Raw genomic sequence first — 25,791 nt, 5'->3', positions numbered from 1 at the left:
CTAATTCTTAGTTTCCTGCCTTCTAAATAATGTCAGTGTGCTTCCACCTGGTGGTATTTAGCAAACACTGCAGATCAGAGTAATAAGGTATCCACTTGGTTTCTCAAACAAGCCTCAGTTATACTTTAGGAACTCTCAACAATTTATGAAACCCTCCTGCTGTATGTGTAAATTTACATATATTTTCTTTTCCGTTTGTGGGGTGGGTTGTGTGCAAGGGAGAATGAATTTTATGGTTGTAATTTAATGAGTGATAGACGATGAACCCCCCAAATATCTTAATCACTACCTGAGTGGAATTGACTGGAAGTTATAAATATATATATATATATATATAGATAGAAAAACAGATAGATAGATTATATATAACACATACATAATATATATATAGTATATACATATACACTAAGTATATAAATTAATAGTTATATATATTGAAATGCAAAGAGAAGCATATGAATAGTCACCATCAATTACTTTCTGATTGCATAAACCATGTTCGGAACTATGCAGAAAACATATGGAGTGATGCATTACACTTAATCTCAAGCCTCACTTTCAAAGTTTTCTGTGTCCATTTGAATATACAGCCCAAACCATCTGAGAAATAGAAAGAAACTGCCTTCCAAGGCCAAAGAACCAGAATATTTAAACAAGATGCTCAGTCTTTATTTGAACACTGAGATAGGGAGTCAGCATGATGCAAAGAACATCATGGGCTATATTTCCCCATTAAGTGAGTTTTATTATAGTATAAAGCTGATTTTAAATAAAATAATAAAATTTCAGCTATGTTATAAGGCCGATCTAGGATTTTTGTCTCCTTAAGTCTAGAGACCATACAATTAATAGAAATGGATACATAAAGGTAATGTCACAAATGCATATTACTGATCCACCATAATTCTGAATTCCTGAACGGATTTAAGCAACCAGTTTCACAATTAGGAGCGTATTTTTGAAAAATCACAGTGAAGGATGAGTTGTGAAGCAAAGACTGAAAACACAGTATCCATAGGAGATAAAAGTGTTCAGAGATAGTCTGAGGCTTCTTAAAAGATGGGAAATGATATCATTCAAAATACATAAAACCTCAGCTATAATTGGCAGTTATGAGGCACCCATTTGTTCTCCATCTGAAGGACAACAGTTAAAAAAAAATCTGATAATATCCAGGTGTTTGTGAAGGCCTGGGGAAATGGGCACCTTAATATTTACAGGAATGCAAACTGAAGGACAACTCTGTGTTACTAAAGTCTAAATTCTTCATACATTTTTGTCTATTATTTTCTTAGCATTTCTAAGTATATAGTCTCATGCTTACAGAAAAAAATGACACTTTTTGTATTGCTTGAAATAAAAGAACCCTAAATATACCTCAATATTCATTCAACTAAAAAATAGTTAAGTGCTTTCTGTTTGGTTTCCTTTGCTGTGCAAAAGCTTGTCAGTTTAATTAGGTCCCATGGGTTTATTTTTGCTCTTATTTCTATTGCTTTGGGAGACTGACCTAAGAAAACATTTGTAAGGTTGATGTCAGAGAGTGTTTTGCCTATGTTCTCTTCTAGGAGTTTGATGGTGTCCTGTCGTATATTTAAGTCTTTCAGCCATTTTGAGTTTATTTTTGTGCATGGTGTGAGGGTGTGTTCTAGTTTCTTTGCTTTGCATGCAGCTGTCCAAGTTTCCCAGCAATGCTTGCTGAATAGACTTTCTTTTTCCCATTTTATGTTCTTGCCTCCCTTGTCAAAGATTAATTGACCATAGGTGTCAGGGTTTATTTCCGGAATCTGTATTCTGTTCCATTGTTCTGTCTGTTGTGATGACTGTGGATTTGTAATATTTTTTGAAGTCTGGGAGAGTTATGCCTCCTGCTTGGTTTTTGTTTCTCAGGATTGCTTTGGCGATTCTGGGTCTTATGTGGTTCCATGTAAATGTTTGGATTGTTTGTTCTAGTTCTGTGAAAAATGTCCTGTGTCATTTCATAGGGATTGCATTGAATCTGTAGATTGCTTTGGGTAGTATGGCCATTTTTTAATATTGATTTTTCCAATCCAGGAACATGGAATATCTTTCCATTTCTTTACATGTTCTTTGATTTCTTTGATTAAAGTTTTATAGTTCTCGGCATATAGGTCCTTTACCTCTTTGGTCAGGTGTATTCCGAGGTAAACTTTCAGAATGGGAGAAAATAGTTTCAAATGATGCAACCGACAAGGGCTTAATCTCTCGAATATATAAACAACTTATACAACCCACAGCAAAAAAGCCAATCAATCAATGGAAAAATGGGCAAAAGACCTGAATAGACATTTCTCCAAGGAAGATATACAGATGGCCACCAAACGCATGAAAAAATGCTCAACATCGCTGATTATAAGAGAAATGCAAATCAAAACTACCATGAGATACCACCTCACACCAGTCAGAATGGTCATCATTAATAAATCCACAAATAACAAGTGCTGGAGGGGCTGTGGAGAAAAGGGAACCCTCCTGCACTGTTGGTGGGAATGTAAACTGGTACAGCCACTATGGAGAACAGTTTGGAGATACCTTAGAAATCTATACATAGAACTTCCATATGACCCTGCAATCCCACTCTTGGGCATCTATCCGGACAAAGCTCTACTTAAAAGAGACACATGCACCCGCATGTTCATTGCAGCACTATTCACAATAGCCAGGACATGGAAACAATCCAAATGTCCATCGACAGAGGATTGGATTCGGAAGATGTGGTATATATACACGATGGAATACTACTCAGCCATTAAAAAGGATGACATCATGCCATTTGCAGCAACATGGATGGAACTAGAGAATCTCATCCTGAGTGAAATGAGCCAGAAACACAAAGACAAATACCATATGATATCACTTATAACTGGAATCTAATATCCAGCACAAATGAACATCTCCTCAGAAAAGAAAATCATGGACTTGGAGAAAAGACTTGTGGTTGCCTGATGGGAGGGGGAGGGAGTGGGAGGGATCGGGAGCTTGGGCTTATCAGACACAATTTAGAATAGATTTACAAGCAGATCCTGCTGAGTATCATTGAGAACTTTGTCTAGATACTCATGTTGCAACAGAACAAAGGGTGGGGAAAAAATGTAATTGTAATGTATACATGTAAGGATAACTTGATCCCCTTGCTGTACACTGGGAAAATAAAAAAATATATATTAAAAAATATAAAAAAAATAAAAAAAATTTCATGACCACAAAAAAAAATAGTCAAGTGGATCATAATACATCAAAACTGTAAGCTATAAGCTGTAGTTAAAAGAATGAAGTAAATCTGTGAAAATATCTGTAGGATATCTATGTTCAGTGAAAAAAGAATATTGCAGACCTTATGTAAATTTGTAAATTTAGTAAAGAAAAACTAAGTAACAAACCTATATATCTCTATTGTGCATGTATATTTGCATGTGTACAGAGCTGTTTGGCAGGACACCTCACACAGACATGGTTGGGGAGGAGGTTGGGGTGGAGAAGAAGTTGGTGTGGAGAGAAGGTGGGGTGGTGAGGGTAGTAAAGAATTTTTCTATGTCTTTAGCATGTTTAAGATGAAATTCTCAAGAGTTACTTGTGTACATTTAAAATAAATAAATGGTTAAAATATTTTAAGAAAAATAGCAATAAGGAAAGCAAGAATGGAAGAATTTGTAAGTTTTTAAAAAACACTGACTGTGATCCATAGAGGAAAATCCAGAGAGTCAGCAAAAGTCTAGTTTTGACATACTCACACTGTTTGTGTAAAGCATAAAGGGTCTTAATCGGTTGTTTGAGAAACTCTACTCTCACTGACATAAAGTCACTGGGATATTGACTCCTTTTCTAGTATTCAAATCCCGTAGCATAATAACACCAGTAAGCATCTAACACTTTAAAGACCTAAGCCTCAGAAAGCAGCACTGTAGAAATGCAGTCTTCAGAAACAGGTGGCATGATAACTTTGTGACTTACATATCCCTTGACTTTCCTGGATGCAAAACTTAGCACTCTGTTGATGATAGTCACGACTCTGTCCTGCATGTACAGACTATCTTCATTCATCCACACAGCCATTTCCTGTAGAGAATGCAAAAACCATCATAGAACCATACTGTTTCCATTTCCACAAGTCCCCTTCTTCTGGTTTACACTTTCACCAAGTCAAGATTCCCTATGGTCTCCCAGTGGTTTCAAATTTAACCTTATTTGTTTAAAAATATAACAATAGGCTGGTATGTTACTATCTAGTATAGTATATCACCTACCATAATAACTATACTGGGATTTTATTTTATTTTATTTTATCCAACTAGTATTTCCTAATAGCTACTATAACAGTCACTTTTCCAGGCATCATGAAAAGTTAACATGAGGCTATGATGAGATTATCATCAGCTGTTTCTCCTCTTTTCAAAATTTGTATTCTCTCTTATTTTTTTAAAGCAATCGTAAGATTTGCTTTTCATTTTTTAAAAAGAAACCAAATGTTATCTGATCCTTAAATGTCATTTTATCCCAGAATTTCCTCTGCAAATTCACCATCCAGATATTCTTTTGCATGTAGTTTAGAGTATTTTTCTGGAGGCAGCTCAGTGAGAAAGTTCCTGCTAATTTTGACTTGTTGCTAAGTTTGGTCTATCTTGATGTACCTTCTACCTATTTGTTCTAAATCCTTAGATGCAGGAACATATTTATAACCTTGGGAAAGGAGGAAGACTGCATGCGCCTCATATATTAAACACTCTCTTTTTTTTTTTTGGTCTTTTTAGGGCTGTACCTGCAGCATATGGAGATTCCCCGACTAGGGAAGCCTACACCACAGCCCAGCTACTCAGGATCTGAGCTGCGTCTGCAACCTACACCACTGTTCATGGAATGCTGGATCCTTAACCCACTGAGCAAGGCCAGAGATTGAACCCGCATCCTCATGGATAACAGTCGGGTTTCTTTACCACTGAGCCACAATGGAAATTCACTCTTAACAGACTTCTTAAGACAGACTGTTGGAGCCCTTACTATGTTGGCCAAATTGCTTCCCCTTCACTGGCTCCCATTGTGTAATACTGTTCTGAAGTTTATTTACTAGTGCAGAAGAGTCTCTAAATCTCAGGGGGAGGAAGGAAGTCAGGCTTTGCCTTTTCTAGGAGTGAGATTCAGCTCTTTTTGAGGATCAGGGGAATTTCTAGAAGTGGTAGTATAAGGACAAGGTGGTTAAGTAATAGAATCCCAATTTAGAGTAGCTCGTCTACTACTGTATTAGAGTAGTTCTTCTACTACTGTGTTAGAGTAGCTCCTCTACTACTGCGTTACAGTAGCTCTGCACACATTATTTCTCCTCTCTGCTTCCATTCCATTATCTGAAAACTGGGAGAAATAATTTTAACTTTCTCATATGGCTTTTTAAAAAAGTGATTTAAATAACGCATGTATTAAGTATTCAGTTTAGTGTCTGACATAGAATAATTGCTCAATAAGTAGCATAGGGTGGTTGAAAAGAGCACATCTGAAGAGACGGTTGCAATGATTGGATAGTAATAACTAAAGAGTTGTGTGATTAAGTTTTTTAAAATGCATGGGAAACATTTGACTCAAATTGGCACAAATTAGCTCAGTATATTTTATTATCCTTCATATTTCTTCTTATCTTCATTGACACATTGTTTCTTAAGTGTATTATATGATTTACAAAACCTATGGATGCTCATGGTAGAGTAAGTCGATCTAGTTTCTGAGTATTTCCAGACAGCTGCCGCCTGATGCCCTAATGTTAATAATGCAAAACTGAAGACCATAATATGTCCAGATCAGTCTCTGTCTCTGGCTGGGACATTAAAAACACAGTGAACTCTTGGATATGAAAAGTGGGGTTATGGATGGTTGTTAAAAAGTCTTCTGATATCCATGAAGATAGGATACTCACAGAGTTCCCTAGCCTTAGAGTTGTTAGGGAAGAACATGAATACAGACACTATCAAAATATGGTTCAACATTATGTGGACCTGAAAGTAGTTTAGGCCAATCATCCTATGCTCTGCTACCCTGTATTCTGTTCACTCTTACATTGCCACATAATGCTTGGCTTCATGAGTGTCTGTTGATTTTAGTCTCCCAAAATTGAATTATTAAAATTATGTCTCTGTAGGAGTTCCCCTGTGGCACACCTGGTTAAGGATCCAGTGTTACCACTAGAACGGCTTGGGTTGTTGCTATGGTGCTGGTTTGATCATCTGGGAACTTCCACATGTTGCAAGTGCAGCCAGAAAAAAAAATAAAAATAAAGGAAAGCAGACTAATTCTTTTTAAAAAATTGTCTCTAATTCAAATAAAGGGATGTTATTTCATTTGGGAGATAATAAAACATTCTGAAAAGTAAAGAAAAATTTTCAGCCACCAAATACTTGAAGATGTATGGGAAATGGTAAATAAAAGTAAAATATAGTATACTCCTTATAACAATAAAAACATGTTAATTTTTATCCCTTTACCTTTAAGATTTGCAGTTTGTAGAGGTCTTTAGACACTAAGATCAGAAGAGTGTCCTCAAATATGTTAAAAATATTTTGGTATAAATTCTGGAAAACAAGAAAGTTTTACAACCAGCCAGCCAGCCTTAGATAAAATTTTACCAATGCCTATAGTTTTGCATCTTGGAGTCCTGAATTCTCACAAACTGAAGGTAAGAAAGGAGAGAGGTAGCTATGGAGATGAAATCTCATTCAATATCATGTACCATGAATCTACCTTATGGGCAAGTGAACTCTGTATCTCTGCTAAGAAATAAAAATTGCAGATGTTGCTACTCTTACCATAGGATTCTTCTCCCTCCGTCTTTATTGGCCCCCATTTCCTTTTTTGCAACACTTGCCAGTAAACTTGCTCTTTTTGCTAAACAAATTAACTCAAATCTCTTCACAAATCTGTTCCTATAAATCCTACACAATCTATTAAATCCCATGGATTGTAGAATTCACAAGTCTAGGGATCTTGATTAGTGCTGGAACTTGCTATTTATCTGTTATACCTAAAAGAGTAAAAGAGAAAATAAAGATGACAACTTTTGGGCAGACATTCTGTGGGATCTCTGTGATGCATAATAGGTCTCATCATAATTAAAGGAAGTAAAGTCTTACATCGAGGTCTTCTTGGTCATCTTCGTTCTTTCCAATTTCTTTCACTTTGTCACGACTTGGTATAGCAAACAACATTTTAAAGGATGACTCTATTATTTTCAATTGGGATTCAAACTGCAATAAGGGATCTACAAAGCTGACAAGAAAAAGGTATACCTATTAAAATTGAGGAAAGAACAAATGTAACCTAGTTTTTTCTTAATTAATGAGACTGTACTAGAAAATGAAGCCAGACTTTTGGCTTTATATAGCATGTGGGATTTAAATATTATTGTAAAAATGACAGTAGTGCTTTAAATATAAAGGATTTTTTTTTGTTAAAAGTAGTTTGTAATCAGTTATTTAGAATTCAAAATGTATTTCTCCATAGACATAATAACATAGCCCATAAAGCCACCCTGAGGTTTAGGCAGTTGAAATATTTACTGCTTCATTTTTTCTATTTCTAGCATTTAATATTTCTGATATTGGGATACATATTCTAATTGATGGCAAAATAAACCTTCCCATCAGCAGCTAGAAAGATAAGTTGTGACATGCCTTTGTTAAGTGTGATCTGGATTTTTTTGAGGTGAAAATAATTATATTTTTTTTAAAGATGGCAATGCAGTTGGTAAGATAGGAAATCTTGTGCTGAACTAAGAATCTTTTTCCTCTGCTGGACAAGAAGATCTAAATATCTAATATCCATTGTTTGAAATGGAATCTCTTGGAATATATTAGATAATTTTCAAATCTTGGGAGGATTGGGTAAATGGATTATCACACTCTAAACAGCTAGCTATCAAAAGTTTCCAATACTATTTTCAGTGGTAAATTTATAAGAATGTACGGCTTGTTTTAGGAAAGTGTAAAATTAATACTTTGATATTATAGAAAATAATGTCCTTTAATGTACTTTGAAATCACTTTGCCAGTCCTAAAAACGCTAAAATGGTCCAGGTCATGAAAAGAAATTGGGAGAGTAGCGTAATACTCTGATGCCATGCTGAAGTGCTGATGGACAAAGAATTTTTAAAATTTAAATTGTGAAGAAGGCTGAAGGTCAGATATTGGTGATACTAAAGAAGAAGGTCCCATTCAAATCTATGGGTCAGCATGGGTAGTGATCAGGAGGAATACATTATTTGGTCTAAATGTTTTTTTTTTTTCCAAAAGAACAGTTATTAAATTACTAATGTGTTTTATAACCAGTGACATCTTAGAATTAGGTATTGTAGTGTAAATCCTTTCTTATATTGCATAATGTATGACCAGGTAGTATAGAAAGAAACTTGAGAAGAAAAAATAAGGATTCCTCACAAATTACTACATTTTTCTCAATTTTTGAACTAAGTATTTGTTTCAAATATTGGAGTGAATTGAGAAGTAGGGATAAAATAAATGTATTAAATTTTTTGACATTTTTTATTTCTTTCTATCATGAAGCAATAAATATTATCTAAGATCAGTAAGCAAAATTTTTACAAGTTTAATTTTAAGAATCACAATTGAGTAAGGAAAGGTAGATACCTCCTAACAAAAGCATGGGAAAATTGCATTAAACATGATCAGAAATAAATCAAGAGGGCTGTATTAACATGATACAAGTTTAATTCAAATGACATAATATTAAGAGAGGCATATATAATTATTATAAAATAATAAAAGGCATAGTTATATGAAATGTCTCAAAGAACATAGAAACAAAAATGAAAGATTATTAAGAATAATTATTAAAAGATACAAATTATTAAAGATATAAGGAGAAATAGAAAGAGCTATAGGAAAAGTATAAGCACTCAATTATTAGCATATTGTAGGTAAAAAAATTCTGCAAAATAAGAGATAGTCAATAAAGGAATAAATAAATTGTATTAAATGAGATAACAAGGATTATCTTTTTATGTAATCATGGCATGCCAACAAATATTTATCATATATTGATCTATAGAAAATTTCAAAATATAAAAATATATATATATTTTATTCTCAATGAAAACTATTTTAAAAAGTTAGAAAGTTCAAAGTATTTAAAAATATCTGAATACCATCTAGAATTTTTTTCATTTAAAATAAGAGAAAAATTAAAAATAGCATATAACTTAAGATTTTAAAACAGCTGAAAGTATAACTAAAGAAATGAGGGACATAAGCTAATGAATATGTTATTTAAAAAAAGAAAACAAGGAAATGATAAGTATAATGATCACTATGGCAAGTTTAAAGATTTAAAAGAGAAGAAAAAGAGGAAGCAGAAACATAATAATTAACAAAATCTAAATTAGTCAAAAAAAGAAATAAACTACTATATGGGCTTAATAGAAACAAAATTTATTTATATTATTAAATTATACAGGTATATATGCAAATACAGCATGTGTGAATCTTTTATTATTTTTTATTATTCACTCCACATGAGTGAATCTTTATGTACCAAACAATTAGTGGCCTATATGTGAAAAGCAAAATCTGTAATAAATTTTAAACAATAAAGAAGAATTGTTATGTGGGAGATTTGTAGCACATGGAGATAGACCAAAAAATTAAAATACAGAATAGGTGATCCTAATCCTGGATATGGCCTTGCCATGAACCTTGTAAAATAATATAATAAGCAAAATTTTGTTTACATATATCTATGTATACATATGTATATATGTATATGCATATCTTCTATATGTGTATATATATATATATATGCATATATTCTAGGTGACTAGGCTTTGAAGAAACACTAATTAGTGCAGTTCTTCTGAAGAATAAATTGATACTATCAAAAGTTCTAAGAAGGGTGAGTTCCTGCTGTGGCTCAGCAGGTTAGAATCTGACTAATATCCATGAGGATATGGCCTTGCTCAGTGGGTTAAGGATCCAGCATTACCATGAGTTATGGTGTAGGTTACATATGTGGCTCAGATCCTCTGTTGCTGTGGCTGTGGCCAGAAGCTGCATCTTTGACATGACCCCTAGTCTGGGAACTTCCATATGCCATAGGTTCAGCCCTAAAAAGCAAAAAAAAAAAAAAAAAAAGTTCTGAGAAGATTAATTCCATATTTGTTTCCTTGGCTTCAGTTCAGGGGAAACAGTTGCTAAATCAGGATTATAAGTACAAGATTTCTAAAAGAAGCAGAGCAGGAAGGAAAGAGGGTTTGAGTAAGAAGAGTATGGATTACAGCAAGTTCCAAGAATGTTCAGCCTTGATAATGGGGATTCAAGCTGAAGTCACCCGTTGGAATTATTCATCCTACCATGCTGTGTCATCAGTGGGAGTAGCCTGCAGGAAGCGAGGCCTCAGGGACTATGCTGGTAGATCTACACAGGAGCCATTGACTGATGAGGGTCCCCCAACAGCAGTGAATTTTCATGGCTGCCTATCACTAAAACAGTAACCTCATTCTCAGAAGGGTGTTTCAAAGAAGTATTTCAGAGTAGATGCAGTCCTGTGTACAAAGATGACTACCATAATATTGGTAAAACATATAATTTAGAAAACAGCAAAATTTGAGAATATTATGCTGCCATTAAAATGAAAATATGATTTTACAGAAATAATAAAAAATTAAGACAAAGTTAAAGTGAAAACTAGTATAGGAAATTGCTTGTGCAACCTGCTTATGATTCTGCAATGATTACCTTATCTACCTATCCATGAAATAAAGAAAGGTTTAAAAAGAACATGTGAAAGAACTAATAATTGCTGAAATAGGATGGTGGAATTTGGAGTAATTCTTTGTTTCATGTTTGTGATATGTATCAATTACATTTTACAGGTATTCAATCATTGAAATAAGATAGCATTAAAGCTTATTATACCTGGAGTTCATGGCCAAGATTATGGCTTGGCCACTTAACAGGCCTGAGTAAGCATCCCATAGGCTGTTAGCTGTTTGTGCCTATACATACCAGAAAAAAGAAAAGAATCAATGATGACAGACTTATGGGACTCATAACACTATTGTGTAAATCTGTCTTTTACAGAGACCAAAGGGACCAAACTGGACTTGGAGGACAAGCCCAAATGTTCATAGAAGTGTTGAGACCCATACGCAATGCTAAATGCTGGCCTTTTACAGTCAACTATGGTTTTATATAATTACTGTGTCAAGACAAAATTGTGTTAGGAATTCTGTTTACCAAGTGCTCTTCTATACACCACTCTGTTAAGTGCACTCTACTCAGTGTGGATTCTACATATTAAGATGCTAGCAAAATTTGAGAATATTATGCTGCCATTAAAATGCCATTAAGTCAGGCCTTACTGAAGAATATCCAAACTAATACTACTATATAATGAGAACCACGTAGAGGTCAATGTATAGCTAATATAACTATTTAAATTTATAAATGATGATCAGTGGGACTCTGCTAAGAATTTCCAGTTCTTTATTCAAAAAATTGGAGAACTGGAGAAGGCCTAATAGAATAGCATCACTTCTCTTCTGTGCATCCCACTCTTGTTCATGCCAGACCATGTTGTAATGTCACTTTCGTGTGTCTGGTTTATTATTGTTGCTTACAGAAATTCTCAGTCTCTATTTCTGAAACAGCTAAAAGTTCTCTTTTATGTACTACAGCATAATAATGATACTTCGAAGGGGATTTATTTCCTCTAGAGAATAGGCAAATGCATGCCCCTAATTACTTATCACCCTAAAAAAAAAAGCTCTTCTCTGTTTGTTAAGTGATGCTTTGCTGACCCCCACATTAAATGCCCTGTGAGATCTATGTTCTACCTCTATGGGGTGTGACAGGTAGCCTCATGCATAGTGCTATATGCCTGTCTATTAAGTCCATGTTGTAGACTGCATGTTTGAATTTTGAGACATTTCTATGTTGAAACCTTAATCACCAAAGTGATGATTTTAGGAGGTGGGGCCTTTCGGAGGTAATTAGGTTTGGATGAGGGCATGAGGATGAAATCCTATGATGAGATTAGAGCCTCGGTAAGAAAATATGTCTCCTTTAAAAGCATTCCCAGGATAGTCTGGGAATTACCAGAGGAGAGTAAGCAATAAAAATTGTCCAACATGTATAAACTCATTCTCCAGGGGCATCAGTCTAGGGATTTTAGGAATTTGCTGGGAATTTCACCTGCTTTTTCCAATTACGCTTTTTGTTATTGTTCAGAATATATATCATGCTTACCAGTATTTCCCAGAAATTCTTCAGTTCTTCCTCTGAGGAGAATTGGTAACATTCTGGCTTTAACTTCTGTTAAGGATATGTTCTTTCTTATATCATTTTCAATTTCTCCTTAATCTCTATGGCTCTTTGTTTAAACCCCACAGTAATGATAAACTTGTCACAATCCTGGAAATCTGTACTTTCTAACATATTTCATAATGCTGAGTTCTAGGGCCAGTCTGGTATGTCTTAAGTTTCCATATTGATTATTTTGGCTTTCTCCTCTAGGCTATCCATCTGCTTTATATATATATATATATATATATATATATATATATATATATATATATCTTTATATATATAGATATAGATATAGATATAATATCACTGACATTTTTGTCCAATATCTCTCGGCATCCTTGGCTGGAAGAATTGGAGTTGTACCAACCTGACTTGTTTCATAAATCTCAGATGTTTCAAATCACATACATATAAGGTATGTTACTTATGCCAATCTTAGCCAGGGGGAAAATGGTGTTGTCATAATAGTCATTGTTTTGAGGGAATTTGAACTTCCCTCTGATAATTCCCAAACTATCCTGGGAATGCTCTCAAAGCAGCCACAGACTTAGCCTTCTAAAATACTATATGAGTCTGTACCTTTCCCTTCATCTCTAGCTCACTAGAATGCCTCCTTCCTCTGACAATAGCATAATATCAAGAGTGCAGAGAGATGGCGCATCTGAATTGATGGCATGAATACCAAAATATCCAACCTTTTAGGTTCCTGCCTGTGCTGGTGCCTTAAAGAAGACAGTGATGCTGTTGCTGATCCTCTTGTGCCTCTACCAAACTAGTTAAGGCCAGATTCCAAGACAGCTGAAGGCTGCACCCAGAATAAAATCACCCCCTGCTTTTAAATCTAGTTAAATCATTTTCTGCTACTGCAAAAATACCAGAACCAGTACAACTACACTATGTACAACTACACTCTCAGTACTGTAGTTCTTTCAGTTTTTACTTATTCTTGTATTCATTTCTTGCTTATGATTTAAACTCAGTAACTGGGACTGTGCTGTAGTGAGACTCTTCCCCATCTTCTAGCCCATTGTCCTTGAATACTGCTTATGCCCCTTGAAAATCTCTTCACACAATATGTGTTCTTCTCTTGCAGGCTTTGCTATCCTGGGAGTTCTGCCTCATAAGGAATGGTCCAGATATGCCTGAATTCTAGTGAGAACTCAGTTTAGGCTCAAATCATGACCTCTACAGGAGACAAGTTTGGTTTTTGTCCCAAAAATCATTTGACCATCTCTTTTTTTTTCTATGTACAACTATTCACAACCTGTCAGGTTGTGTCCTAGGGCATACAAGGATGAGTAAGAACATGACTATGCTGCAAAGAAAAAGCTAGAAACAGTTTTTTTTTTTTTAAATCAAACTACCTATTTTTCCTTCCACCCACTGTGGAAGGAAATTAAACATTAATTAAGACAGGCTCATAATGGAGATGGTGAACAAGATTGTTTATTCCTCAAGAGAATTCAGTTACAGTAATATCCCCATTAAAATTCACTTACCACACGGTGCCATTTGACACTGGACTGCAGAATCTGGATATTACTTGCTAGTTAGGGAGAAGAAGGAGACAAGTTAAAAGGGAATGAACTCTTACCTCTTTGGTGGAATATTTCCAAAGTAAATATTTGTATAACCTTACTGGCAAAGCCTTACAAAAATAGTACATGCATACACATACGCACTCAAGAAAACTTAAGCAAATCCAGTATAAATATTATTGAACCACACAACTAAAAGATTAGCAAACAATATGGAGCCATATTAAAAGAATAAAGAATCAGGGAGTTCTCTGATGACCCAGAAGTTAAGGATTTGGTGTTGTCACTGCTGTGGCTCAGGTTCAGTCCCTGACCTGGGAACTGCTACATGCTGCAGGCATAGCCAAAAAAAAACAAAACAAGAACGAATCATAACCAAGTGATACTTATTCCAAACATTCAAGGAAGGTAGATAAAAGAGAACCCATAATATGATTCTCAACACTAATTGCTAAAAAAAAATTATAATTTTTATTGAGGTAAAAAATTCTGATAAAAATTTGTCTATTCTGATAGAAATTCTTAATAAATAGATATGTAGTCAGTTTCTTGGTATGCCATGTGAACACAAAACCAGAACCAGATGTAGTAAGGAAATAACTAGACACACTCTAATTAAAATAAAGTACAAGACAAAGATTATCATTATTATTACTATCAATTGCCATTTCTGGACATGCCATCCAATGTTATTAGAAAATAGAAAGAAATAAGTATATTAAAATTAGAAGAAAACTATATTATTTTTAAATTATTTAATTCATGGGAAAGAATATAAGTGCCTTTAAAATCTCTCTGGTATCAGGATGATTTAATTAGAATTGGAGTAATCAGTTACAGAAATGCTTGGTAAAACTCCCTTATAAAACCTGGTATGTTTTTATTTGTTTGAAGGGGTAGCCCTTTGAAACTATTTTTATTTCTTTCATTTTAATTGTTTAATTTTCTAGGTCTTTTCTATCTTTTTAAAATTAATACCCTTAGTTTTGAATAATTTTAGATTTACAGAAAAGTTGCAAAGAGAGTAGAGAATTCTCACCTTATGTAAGCATGATACATTTCTCAAAGATGAAAAATTAATATTGGTATATTTGTATCAAATAAACTATAGACTTTATTTTTCCACTAATGTCTTTTTCCTGTCCCAGTATCCCACATTGAATTTCATTGTCATTTCTCCTTTGTTTTATAATTGTTTTGCAGTCTCTCCTTGTTCATGAATTTGATTATTTTGAAAATGGTACTAGTCAGATATTTTATAGAATGCTCCTCAGTTTGCATTTATCTAATATTTTCCTCCTGATTTTAATGTAAATATAGCTTTTGGAAAATACATAACAGAAATGAAATGTCCTCATAATGAGAAAGAATCAGATTTTGAATTTAATCCATAGTCCTCTATTTTTCTTTTATCATATTTAGAGATGTGGCTTCACTTTTAAGTAAGCCCTCTTTGCTTCTGCCTTCCTTGGATTCATTTTGACTGCCCCCCCCAACTTCTCCTTGTGGATACTTGATTCAATTATTTCCAACATTTCTGGTTTAAAATTCTAAGTATTTAAAACTATAAATTTTTCTCTATATATTCTTCCAGCTATATGCTATGGGTTCTGGTATGTAATGCTATTGACATTCTATAATTTCCATATTAACTTTCTGTTTAACCTGAGAATTCTTTACAACAGTACTTTTTATGAAAATGGTAGAGTTTTTGGTTTCATAAATTTATCTTTGGCTTTTAATTTTTTGCATTGTGAACAGAGAATATTTGTTATAAAATTTTGGAATTTATATAGAAACACCTAGCTTAATGTAGGGTTATCTTTTGTGAGTATACATTTTTGTGGGTACTAGGAAAAGATATATAATTTTTTTCAGGGCTAGAGAGTGATATATATGGGTTTCTTTCTCCCAAATACATATATACACACTTACCTCTGTCTGAAGCATATCCTAAATTCTTACTTGCTTTAATACTCCTTGATGACATGCTGACAGGTGAATTAAAGCCTTCTAATACTAATGCTGCAAAAGAGTACTTTGTATTGGTACATGAACCAGTAATTTTCCAATAACTTTGTTTTGCTTTATCAGTTTTGATGCTACTATGTTATATGGTATGTAGATTACATTAATTTTTGATTGCTGTGTAAAAAGTCCCCACCCACTTATTATTTGAGGTTTCTGTGGGTCAAGAAGGTCAGGCTGTGCCTAGGGCCTCACATGGCTAGAAGCACGTTGTCCTATGAACTGTGCTCTGGATCTTCTTCCAAGGTCATTTAAGTTGTTAGCAGATTTCAGTCCTTGAGGTTGAAAGACACAAGCCAGCTGTTCTCTTGCTGGCTCTGTTTGAGGGCAACTTTTAGCTTCTAGAAGCTGTCTGCAGTTCCTTGCTTTGCGGTGCCATCACAGGGGCTTATCACACTACCAATATCTGACTTCTGTCTCCAACATCAGGACCCAGACTTAAAGGGATCATTACACCAGGTGCATTCGTAATCTTCCTTTTGATTAGCTCAAAGCCAATCTTCTAATAACCTAATTACATCTGTAAAGTCCCTTTTGCCATATTGTGTAACATAATCATATCCCATCATATTCAGAAATTCAGCCTGTATCCTCGCTTGATTTTTCAGCTTTAAAAGGAGGGATTTATACAAGGCACAGATACTGAGAAACAGGAATATTGGGGGACATCTTAAAATTCTTACCACATAGATTTTTATAATTATTTTATTTTCATTATGGATTATAAACGTTCTCATTGTATGATACTTTAAAAAACCACAGGTAATGTTTTCAAGCTTAATTCAAAGCTAAACTCAGAATAATCTGAATTAAGATATTGTTTACATTTTCTTCATATACATTTTCTTATCTTTTTATTTACAGCATTTTTGAGATATTTTATTTTATAAATATCTCTAGTAGGTAGCATATTCCTTGGTTTTCTTTGTTGTTTTTTTAAATTGTTATTTCCACAACACAATTTTTTCCTACTGTACAGCATGGTGACCCAGTTACACATACATGTACACATTCTATTTTCTCACATTATCATGCTGCATCATAAGTGACTAGACATAGTTTCCATTGCTACATAGCAAGATATCATTGCTAATCCATTCCAAAGGCAATAGTTTGCATCTATTAACCCCAAGTGCCCAATTCACCCCACTCCCTCCCTCTCCCCCTTGGCAACCACAAGTCTATTCTCCAAGTTCATGATTTTCTTTTCTGTGGAAAGTTACATTTGTGCTGTATATTAGATTCCAGATATAAGTGATATCATATGGTATTTGTCTTTCTATTTCTGACTTACTTTACTCAATATGAGAGTCTCTAGTTCCATCCATGTTGCAGCAAATGGCATTATGTCATTTGTTTTTATGGCTAGGTAGTATTCCATTGTGAATATTTTCCTAATCCACTCAGCAGTTTATGGACATGGCAATAAATACATATCTATCAATAATCACCTAAAATGTCAATGGACTGAATGCTCCAATCAAAAGACACAGAGTGGTGGATTGGATAAAAAAGCAAAAACCTTCAACCTGCTGCCTAAAAGAAACTCACCTTAGGGCAAAGGACACATATAGATTGAAAGAGAAGGGGTGGGAAAAGATATTTCATGCAATGGACAAGACAGGAAAGCAGGAGTGGCAATACTCATATCAGAGAAAATAGACTTTAAATCAAAGGAAATAAAGAAAGACAAAGAAGGACACTATTTAACGGTTAAAGGATCCATTCAAAAAGAGGATATTACAATCATCAACATATATGCCCCTAATATAAGACCACCCAGATACCTACAACAAATACTAACAGACATAAAGGGAGAAATTGATGGGAATACAATCCTAGTAGGAGACGTTAACACCCCACTCACATCAATGGACAGATCCTCTAGACAGAAAACCAATAACACAACAGAGATCCCAAAGGAAATAATAGAAAAGTTAGACTTAATTGACAATTTTAGGACATTACACAGACAAAAAAAATCAGAATGCACATTCTTCTCAAGTGCACGTGCAACATTCTCAAGAATTGATCACATAGTGGGGCACAAAGCTAACCTCAACAAATTTAGGAGAATAGAAATTATTTCAAGTATCTTCTCTGACCGCAGTGGTATGAAGCTAGAAATCAACCACAGGAAAAGAAATGAGAGAAAACACACTATATGGAGACTAAACAACATGCTACTAAAAAAATGCAATGGGTCAATGAGGAAATCAAGAAGGAAATTAAAAAATACCTCGAGGCAAATGGTAATGAAGACACAACCACTCAAAATCTATGGGATGCCACAAAAGCAGTGCTCAGAGGGAAGTTGATAGCAACACAGGCCTTCCTCAAAATAGACAAAAAAATCTCGAGTCGACAACTTAACCCACCACCTAAATGAATTAGAAAAAGAAGAACAAGAAAAACCTCAAGTCAGCAGAAGGTAGGAAATCATAAAGATCAAAGAGGAAATCAATAAAATAGAGATTCAAAAACCAATAGAGAAAATCAATAAAACCAAGAGCTTGTTCTTTGAAAAGGTAAACAAAATTGACAAACCTCTGGCTAGACTCACCAAGAAGAGGAGAGAAAAACCCAAATATACAAAATAAGAAACGAAAAAGGAGAAGTCACAAACGGATACTGCAGAAATACAAAAAACCATGAGAAAATACTATGAACAATTTACATGCTAACAAATTTGGCAACCTAGAAGAAATGGACAACTTTCTAGAGACTTACAGCCTGCCAAAACAGAATCAAGAAGAAACAGACCAACTGAACAGACCAATCACTAGAAATGCAATTGAATATGTCATAAAAACACCCCCTACAAATAAAAGTCCAGGACCAGATGGCTTCACAGGTGAAGTCTACCAGGCATACATAGAGGATCTGGTGCCCATCCTCCTTAAACTTTTTCAAAAGGTTGAAGAAGAAGGAACACTCCTTCAAAGGCATTCTATGACGCCACCATCGCCCCAATTCCAAAACCAGACAAAGACACCACCAAAAAAGAAAACTATCAGCCAATATCTTTGATGAATATAGAGGCAAAAATTCTCAACAACATTTTAGCCAACCAAATCCAACAACATATCAAAAAGATCATACACCACGACCACGTGGGATTCATCCCAGGTGCAAAAGGATGGTTCAACATACGCAAATCAATCAACGTCATACACCACATTCACAGAAGAAAAGTCAAAATCCACATGATCACCTCAACAGATGCAGAAAAAGCATTTGGCAAAGTCCAACATCCATTCATGATCAAAACTCTTACCAAAGGGGATACAGAGGGAACATACCTTAGCATAATCAAAGCCACTTATGACAAACCCAGAGCAAGTACAACACTCAATGGAGAAAAGATGAGAGCCTTCCCACTAAAATCTGGAACAAGGCAGGGATGCCCACTCTCACCGCTGCTATTCAACATAGTACTGGAAGTCCTAGCTACAGCCATCGACAAACAAAAGAAATAAAAGGCATCCAAATAGGGAGAGAAGAGGTAAAACTGTCACTGTATGCAGATGACATGAACCTATCATAGAAAACCCTAAGGACTGAGCCCAACAAATGCTTGAACTGTTCAACCAATTCAGCAAAGTAGCAGGACATCAGATTAACATTCGGAAAGCAGTTTTTGATTTCTGTATACTAACAAGGAAATATTAGAAAAGGAATACAAAAATACAATGCCTTTTAAAAGTGCACCCCAAAAATCAAATACCTGGGTACACACTTGACCAAGGAGGTGAAAGACTTATATGCTGAGAACTATAAAACATGAATCAAGGAAATTAAAGAAGATGTAAAGAAATGGAAAGATACTCCATGCTCCTGGGTTGGAAAAATCAATATTGTAAAAATGGCCATACTGCCCAAAGCAATCTCCAGATTCAATGCAATCCCCAACAAATTACCCAGGACATTTTTCACAGAACTGGAACAAGCAATCCAAAACCGTGTATGGAACCACAAAAGATCCAGAATTGCCAAGGCCATCCTGAGGAACAAAATCCAAGCAGGAGGCATAACTCTCCCAGACTTCAGGAAATATTGCAAAGCCACAGTCATCAAGACAGTGTGCTACTGGTACCAAAACAGACAGACAGACCAATGGAACAGAATAGAGAACCCAGAAATAAACCCTGACCCCTGTGGTCAACTCATCTTTGACAAAGGAGGCAAGAACATAAAATGGGAAAAAGAAAGTCTATTCAGCAAGCATTGCTGGGAAACCTGGACAGCTGCAGGCAAATCAATGAAACTAGAACACACCCTCACACCGTGCACAAAAATAAACTCAAAATGGCTGAAAGTCTTGATTTTATTTGTAATTTCACCATATTCCTTTCTCAGTGAGTTCAATCCATTTTGATTTATTTACGAAACAGATTTTTGGTCTTAATTTTGTTCTATATTTGATATTGTGCTTTTTTTGTTGTTGTTATTGCTTTAAGTATTTTTATTGGGTATTTTTCCTTACTTTGTGTGTGTTTAATGTGGTGTTTTTTCTTTCTCTGTGCGTATATTTCTTATTAAAGATTTATATTCCTGTTGTGATTATGATTAAAATGACTATAACTTTTTGTGATATATTTTTTTCTTAAAATTTTAAACCAAATCTTTTGATTTCCAACTATGAGTAAAAATCAAATTTATTCATTTATATTTCTTCCCACTCTCATTCTCCATATGATTTTAGTTGATTAAATCCCATTGTAAAACTCTTATACCTTTTTGTTTATATTACTTGATGACTTATTAATCCCTAGGTTTTAACAATAAAGGAATCAATGTACATTACCTACCTTCTTATTTCCTAATTTTATGGGTTTATATATATATAGTTTTTATGCTTACATTGTTTATATCATTTACTTTCAGTCCGGTAGCCGTCATCCCCACTTTCCTTTATGACTTGGCCCTACATTTAATTTGATTCAGTGCACACTGCCTTGCCTTCTCTGTTCATCTCCTGTTGAGTTGACAATCATATTTTTGTTAGTCTCTTGAAGGGAATCATGTTTCTTGAGTTCTTTCATATTAAAAAGACATTTCTGACACTCATTCTAACTTATGTTTGCCAAGGTTAATATTGTTGGGCCACAATGTTTTCCTCAAGGATTTTATAGGTGGTGCTCCATTGTCATCCAGCATTGTTGTGGAAAAGGCTAAGGTGAGCTGGATTTTTTCTTCTTACCAAAAGGTGAATTTAATATTTTTCCTTTCCTTATTTATCTATGGAAATCATTAACTTGGGAAGTTAGCATTATTTGGAAGTCAGTAATGTTACTAGGATATAACTCCTTTGATTGTCCTAATTTTCCTATAGACATAGAGTCTGCTTTTCGATATATATATCTTCAGGAAAAATTGCATTAAAACTTTTATTTAAATATTTTCTTCTATTATTTTTGTTGTCTTTGTTGACACCAATTATGCTTATATTTTATCTCTTTTTAAGTCTTTCTAGTTTGCCTGTCTTGTCCTTCATGATCCTTACAATGTTTTCAGAAATGCCTTTTTTTTTTCTTTTTAGGGCTGCACCCACGGCATATGGAGGTTCCCAGGTGAGGGGTCTATTTGGAGCTACAGCTGCCAGCCCATGCCACAGCCACAGCAACACCAGATCTGAGCTGTGACTTGCACCACAGCTCATGGCAACACAGATCCTTAATCCACTGAGCAAGGCCAGGAATTGAACCTGCCACCTCACGGTTCCTAGTCAGATTTGCTTCTGCTGCACCAATACAGGAATTCTGGATGCTTATTTTCTTTTTACTGTTTACAACGTGGCCTTTGTTTTTGTGAGAATACTTTTCCCCCTCCACTTATGTCCTAAGTTATACTGTTTTCCCCTAAGTTCTTATATCTCTATTTTGAGATTACATTTTACAGATAAAATTGCTTCATTTAATTATAAAATATTTTGGTGGAGTTCCCTTTATGACTCAGTGGGTTAAGAACCCAACTGGTATCGTGAGAATGTGGGTTCAACCCCTGGCCTCACTCAGTGGGTTAAAGATCTGGTGTTGCCACAAGATGTGGCTTAGGTCACTAAGATCCAGTGTTGGTGTGGCTGTGGTAGTTGTAGCTCTGACTTGACCCCTAGCCTGGGAACTTCCATATGCTGCAGGTGCAGTCATAAAAATATATATTGATAAATATATTATATTTTATGCATATAAAATATATAAACATTATATATATTTTATAAATATATAAAATCTTTTCTGGGGAATTTTTCTTGAATTATTTACCTCATTATTTTATCATTTTTTACATTACATTTCTGCTTTTTTTCTTATAAAATCTTTTTTTCTACATCCTCTATTGATTACTCAGTATTGAATAAGATGAGCTACTTTCAGATCAAATATTTTCTTGACTTTCGGATGGGGAAATTCTTCTCTTGACCCAGTACTGTGTGTGTTAATTTGTTGTTTTAGATTTATTCTTCCCTGGAACTTTGATCTTGGCAGCTTTGGAATTTAGTTCCTCCATTCTGACCTACCTGCAACAGTAGCTTATATTTGTGAAGTCTTGTTTAGTCTAGCCTCACCAGCTTCTCCTTGGTTCAAAACAGGAACTAAAAATGTGTTCCGTGTGCATAGTCTATTTCTAGTTTCTGTCTAAGCTGTTCACTTTGCTTTCTTCATACCTTCATCCCTCTAAGTAAGCATCATTCATCTTCCCGGGAAGGTATCTCTGAATCCAAACATGTGAACAACAGCTTCATTCAAGAGATGTCATATTTACTCAAAATTGAGCTGTTTTATCACTGGAGAGTTTTTGTTGTCATTTTCAAACATTCCATATTTTATTAAATGTGTATTACATAGTCTATGCTATCAAAACTTAGATTTAGCAAATGTTTGCTCTTTAAAATTGTCATAGAATTGAATACATGTGTAAAGCAATTTTAGGACAGATCCCGAATTTTCCCTATGACACAATTTTCACTACTCTGTGTTTTTATGTGTATATTATTTATTTTAATAAATGCATTGTGACCAACATTTTTTAAAATTGATGTTTAAACTATTTAGCCTCATGAGCATTTCATCCACCAGCTAATGATTTTTTTTTTTATTTCCTATCTCCTTGAAATACAGCTTCTTTGAAAAAAAAAAGAGATGTTTTCTGGAGGAGAGTTCAATTTTAGAGCTTGAGTGCTTAAGGTGAGACCAAACTTTGGTGGTGCAGTCTGCGATAAATTAGTGTAAGTGCTAAGGATGCCAGCAAGGCAGGAGAGATGTGGTCAGATGGTGGAAAAGAAGATAGACATGGAGTTAGGAGTTAATTAACAAAGACGAACTCTTCCAATTAGCACATTTGGTAAGAACTTTAAAGGAGGGCTATGGTGAGGTATTTTACATATATATATTATTAAATAGTATAATATATATTAAAATATATGTCTTTAAAAAATCTAAGAAGTAGTCAAGGTAACAAAGAAGACAGCCTTTTGACTAACTGAAGTATTAATAGAAGAAAAATCACTTACTTTTGTGTAAATTTTCTGTAATTGATAGGAGGCAGGGTAGTAAAGAGAAACTCAAGTATTTTACTTATTAGCAAAGGTAAAATAAAATATTCTATCAACCAATGGAATCTTTTGAGATGTTGTCATTTGTCATGACAACCATATACTTCAAATATTCCATTCTGGAATGGATATGATTCTTGTTTAGAAAGCACTGACATGCCTAAGTGGCTGATAGTACTCTCTGTCCCTACTGGGAAGGGAAGTTTCTGGTTCATTTCTTACCATCATTGAAAAGTTGACCTGCAAACCAATAGCTGGATAGAAAGTGATCAAAGTGTATGAATAGAAAATTCACAAAAGAGGAGAACTAAATGGTCAGTCAATATTACAAAGTACTTAATCTTCCCTGAAGTCATGGAAATGCAAATCATCGATATACCATTTCGTAACAAATAAATAAAATAACTAAAAATAGGTAAAATTTTTAAATTGATCATTTAAATATTGACAAAGATAAAGGAAATTAGAACTTTCTCAAACCAGTGGAGGAAGTACAAATGGATATAGCTACTTTGCAGAGCAATTTGTCACATTTTAGCAAAATTGAAGAACTACAACCTAGAATTTCCAATTGTAGGTCCACAGACAGAAACATTTGTGCAATTTTTATACTAGGAGACATAGGAAAGGATGTTTATCACAGCATTATTTTTATAAAAAATTTGATATATAGTTCACATTCCATAAAATTCACCCTGTAAAGTGTAGTTTTAAATATAATTACAGACATGTACAACAATCATCACTATTTACGCACCTATATTTATGATGTATTTGTAGTTTTGTTGAGATGTCTTTGTCTGGTTTCGGTTTGGGGGTAATGCTGGCCTCATAGAATAAGTTGGAATAAATATGTTCAATCCTTTTTGATTTTTCTGGAAGAATTTCTAAAGATTAATATCAATTTGTCTTTAAACACTTGGTAGAATTTTCCACTAAATTCTTTTGGTTCTTATATTTTCTTTGTAGGAAGGGTTTTTGTATTTTGTTTTTTTGTTTTTGTTTTTGTTTTTGCTTTTTAGGGCTGCACCTGTGGGTGTAAGTTCCCAGGCTAGGGGTCAAATTTGAGTTGAAGCTGCCGGCCTACACCACAGCAATGTGGGATCTGAGTTGTATCTGCAACCTATACCACAGCTCACAGCAACACTGGATCCTTAACCCACTGAGCAAGGCCAGGGATTGAACCCACATCCTGATACTAGTCAGGTTTGTTTCCACTGAGTTACAGTGAGAACTCCCTGAGGGTTCTTTTTTTTTGGACTAAATAATATCTTGTTACAATTCTCTTCAAAAACTTTTCTACTTTAAAAATAAATGAAGTATAGTTGATTTACAATATTGTATTTGTTGCTAGTGTCTATCAAAGAGCTTCAGTGATACACATATATTCTTTTTTGCAATCTTTTCCATTATAGATTATTAGAGGATATTAAATATAGTTCTCTGTGCTATGTAATAGGACTTTGTTGTTTATTCACTCTACATATAATAGATTGCATCCGCTAATTCCCAAATTGCCAATCCATCCCTCCTCCACACTTTGTCAACCATAAGTTTGGTCTCTGTGTCTCTGTGGGTCTGTTTCTGCTTCATAGATTAGTTCATCTGTGTCATATTTTAGATCCAATATAAGTGATATCATATGGTATTTGTCTTTATCTTTCTGATTTACTTCACTTAGTATGATAATCTCTATGTCCATTCATGTTTGCTGCAAATGGCATTATTTCACTCTTTTATGACTGAATAATATTCCATTATATATATAAAAATATATAAACAATATAAAAATATATATACATACACACACACACACATGCACACATAACCTACCCTTTACATTACATTTAATGGTAAAAGTTGGAATACTTCACCCAAGCATGAGAAACAAGGCAAATATCTCCTTTTTCCACACTCCTATTAACAAAATACAGAAAGTCCTGGTTAATATAATAAAGCAAGGAAAACAAATAAAAGCCATAAAATTCAAAAAGGGTGCAATAAGATTTTTTATTAGCCAATATCATTATTGTTCATATAAAAAAATCTCCTGGAATTAAAATTCAAGTTTAGTTAGGTTAGATACAAAAACCAATATAAATAATTTAGTTATTTCTCTACATACTAGCAATAAATAAAAGGAATTAAAAATCATTAAAATAGCATTAATAATAGTACCAAATAAGAAGGACTTATCAGCCTAACAAAATAGGAACATGGCCTGTATGCAGAAAATTACAAAATCCTAATAAATGAGACAAATGAAATCTCAATAAATGAAAATATAATCCAAGTTCATGGATTTAAAGACTCAATAATTTTTAAATACTGATAAGTCTATGTACAGGCTACCATT

The 25,791-nt window shown here is 34.2% G+C and overlaps 1 protein-coding gene across 3 annotated transcripts in view; it reads right to left on the bottom strand.

Annotated features, from left to right (window-relative positions):
* MROH9 (maestro heat like repeat family member 9) overlaps positions 1-23,489 on the bottom strand; it is a 115,799-nt gene extending 92,310 nt beyond the window's left edge. Inside the window, exons 1-7 of one of the 3 annotated variants that reach the window (XM_021063956.2) lie at positions 23,394-23,471; positions 15,791-15,880; positions 13,817-13,863; positions 10,926-11,005; positions 7,131-7,266; positions 6,486-6,572; positions 3,973-4,077 (exon numbers count right to left, since the gene is read on the bottom strand). In XM_021063956.2, coding sequence (XP_020919615.2) covers positions 3,973-4,077; positions 6,486-6,572; positions 7,131-7,266; positions 10,926-11,005; positions 13,817-13,863; positions 15,791-15,845 — 510 coding nt within the window. In that variant the 5' untranslated portion in view covers positions 15,846-15,880; positions 23,394-23,471. Of the gene's footprint in view, positions 1-3,972; positions 4,078-6,485; positions 6,573-7,130; positions 7,267-10,925; positions 11,006-13,816; positions 13,884-15,790; positions 15,881-23,393 lie in introns of those variants that run through there. The other 2 variants (XM_084978247.1, XM_084978248.1) reach the window with 2 other exon arrangements.
* Positions 23,490-25,791: the final 2,302 nt, after the last annotated feature.

This window comes from Sus scrofa, chromosome 9 (assembly GCF_054392235.1).
Source record: "Sus scrofa isolate SSC_HxYL_T2T_F1_AM1 chromosome 9, Sscrofa_HxYL_maternal_Yorkshire_Landrace_v2.0, whole genome shotgun sequence".
In the NCBI taxonomy this organism is placed as follows: domain Eukaryota; kingdom Metazoa; phylum Chordata; class Mammalia; order Artiodactyla; family Suidae; genus Sus; species Sus scrofa.
The sequence above is the reverse complement of the archived record's forward strand: the minus strand, read 5'-3'. Positions and strand labels throughout refer to the sequence as shown.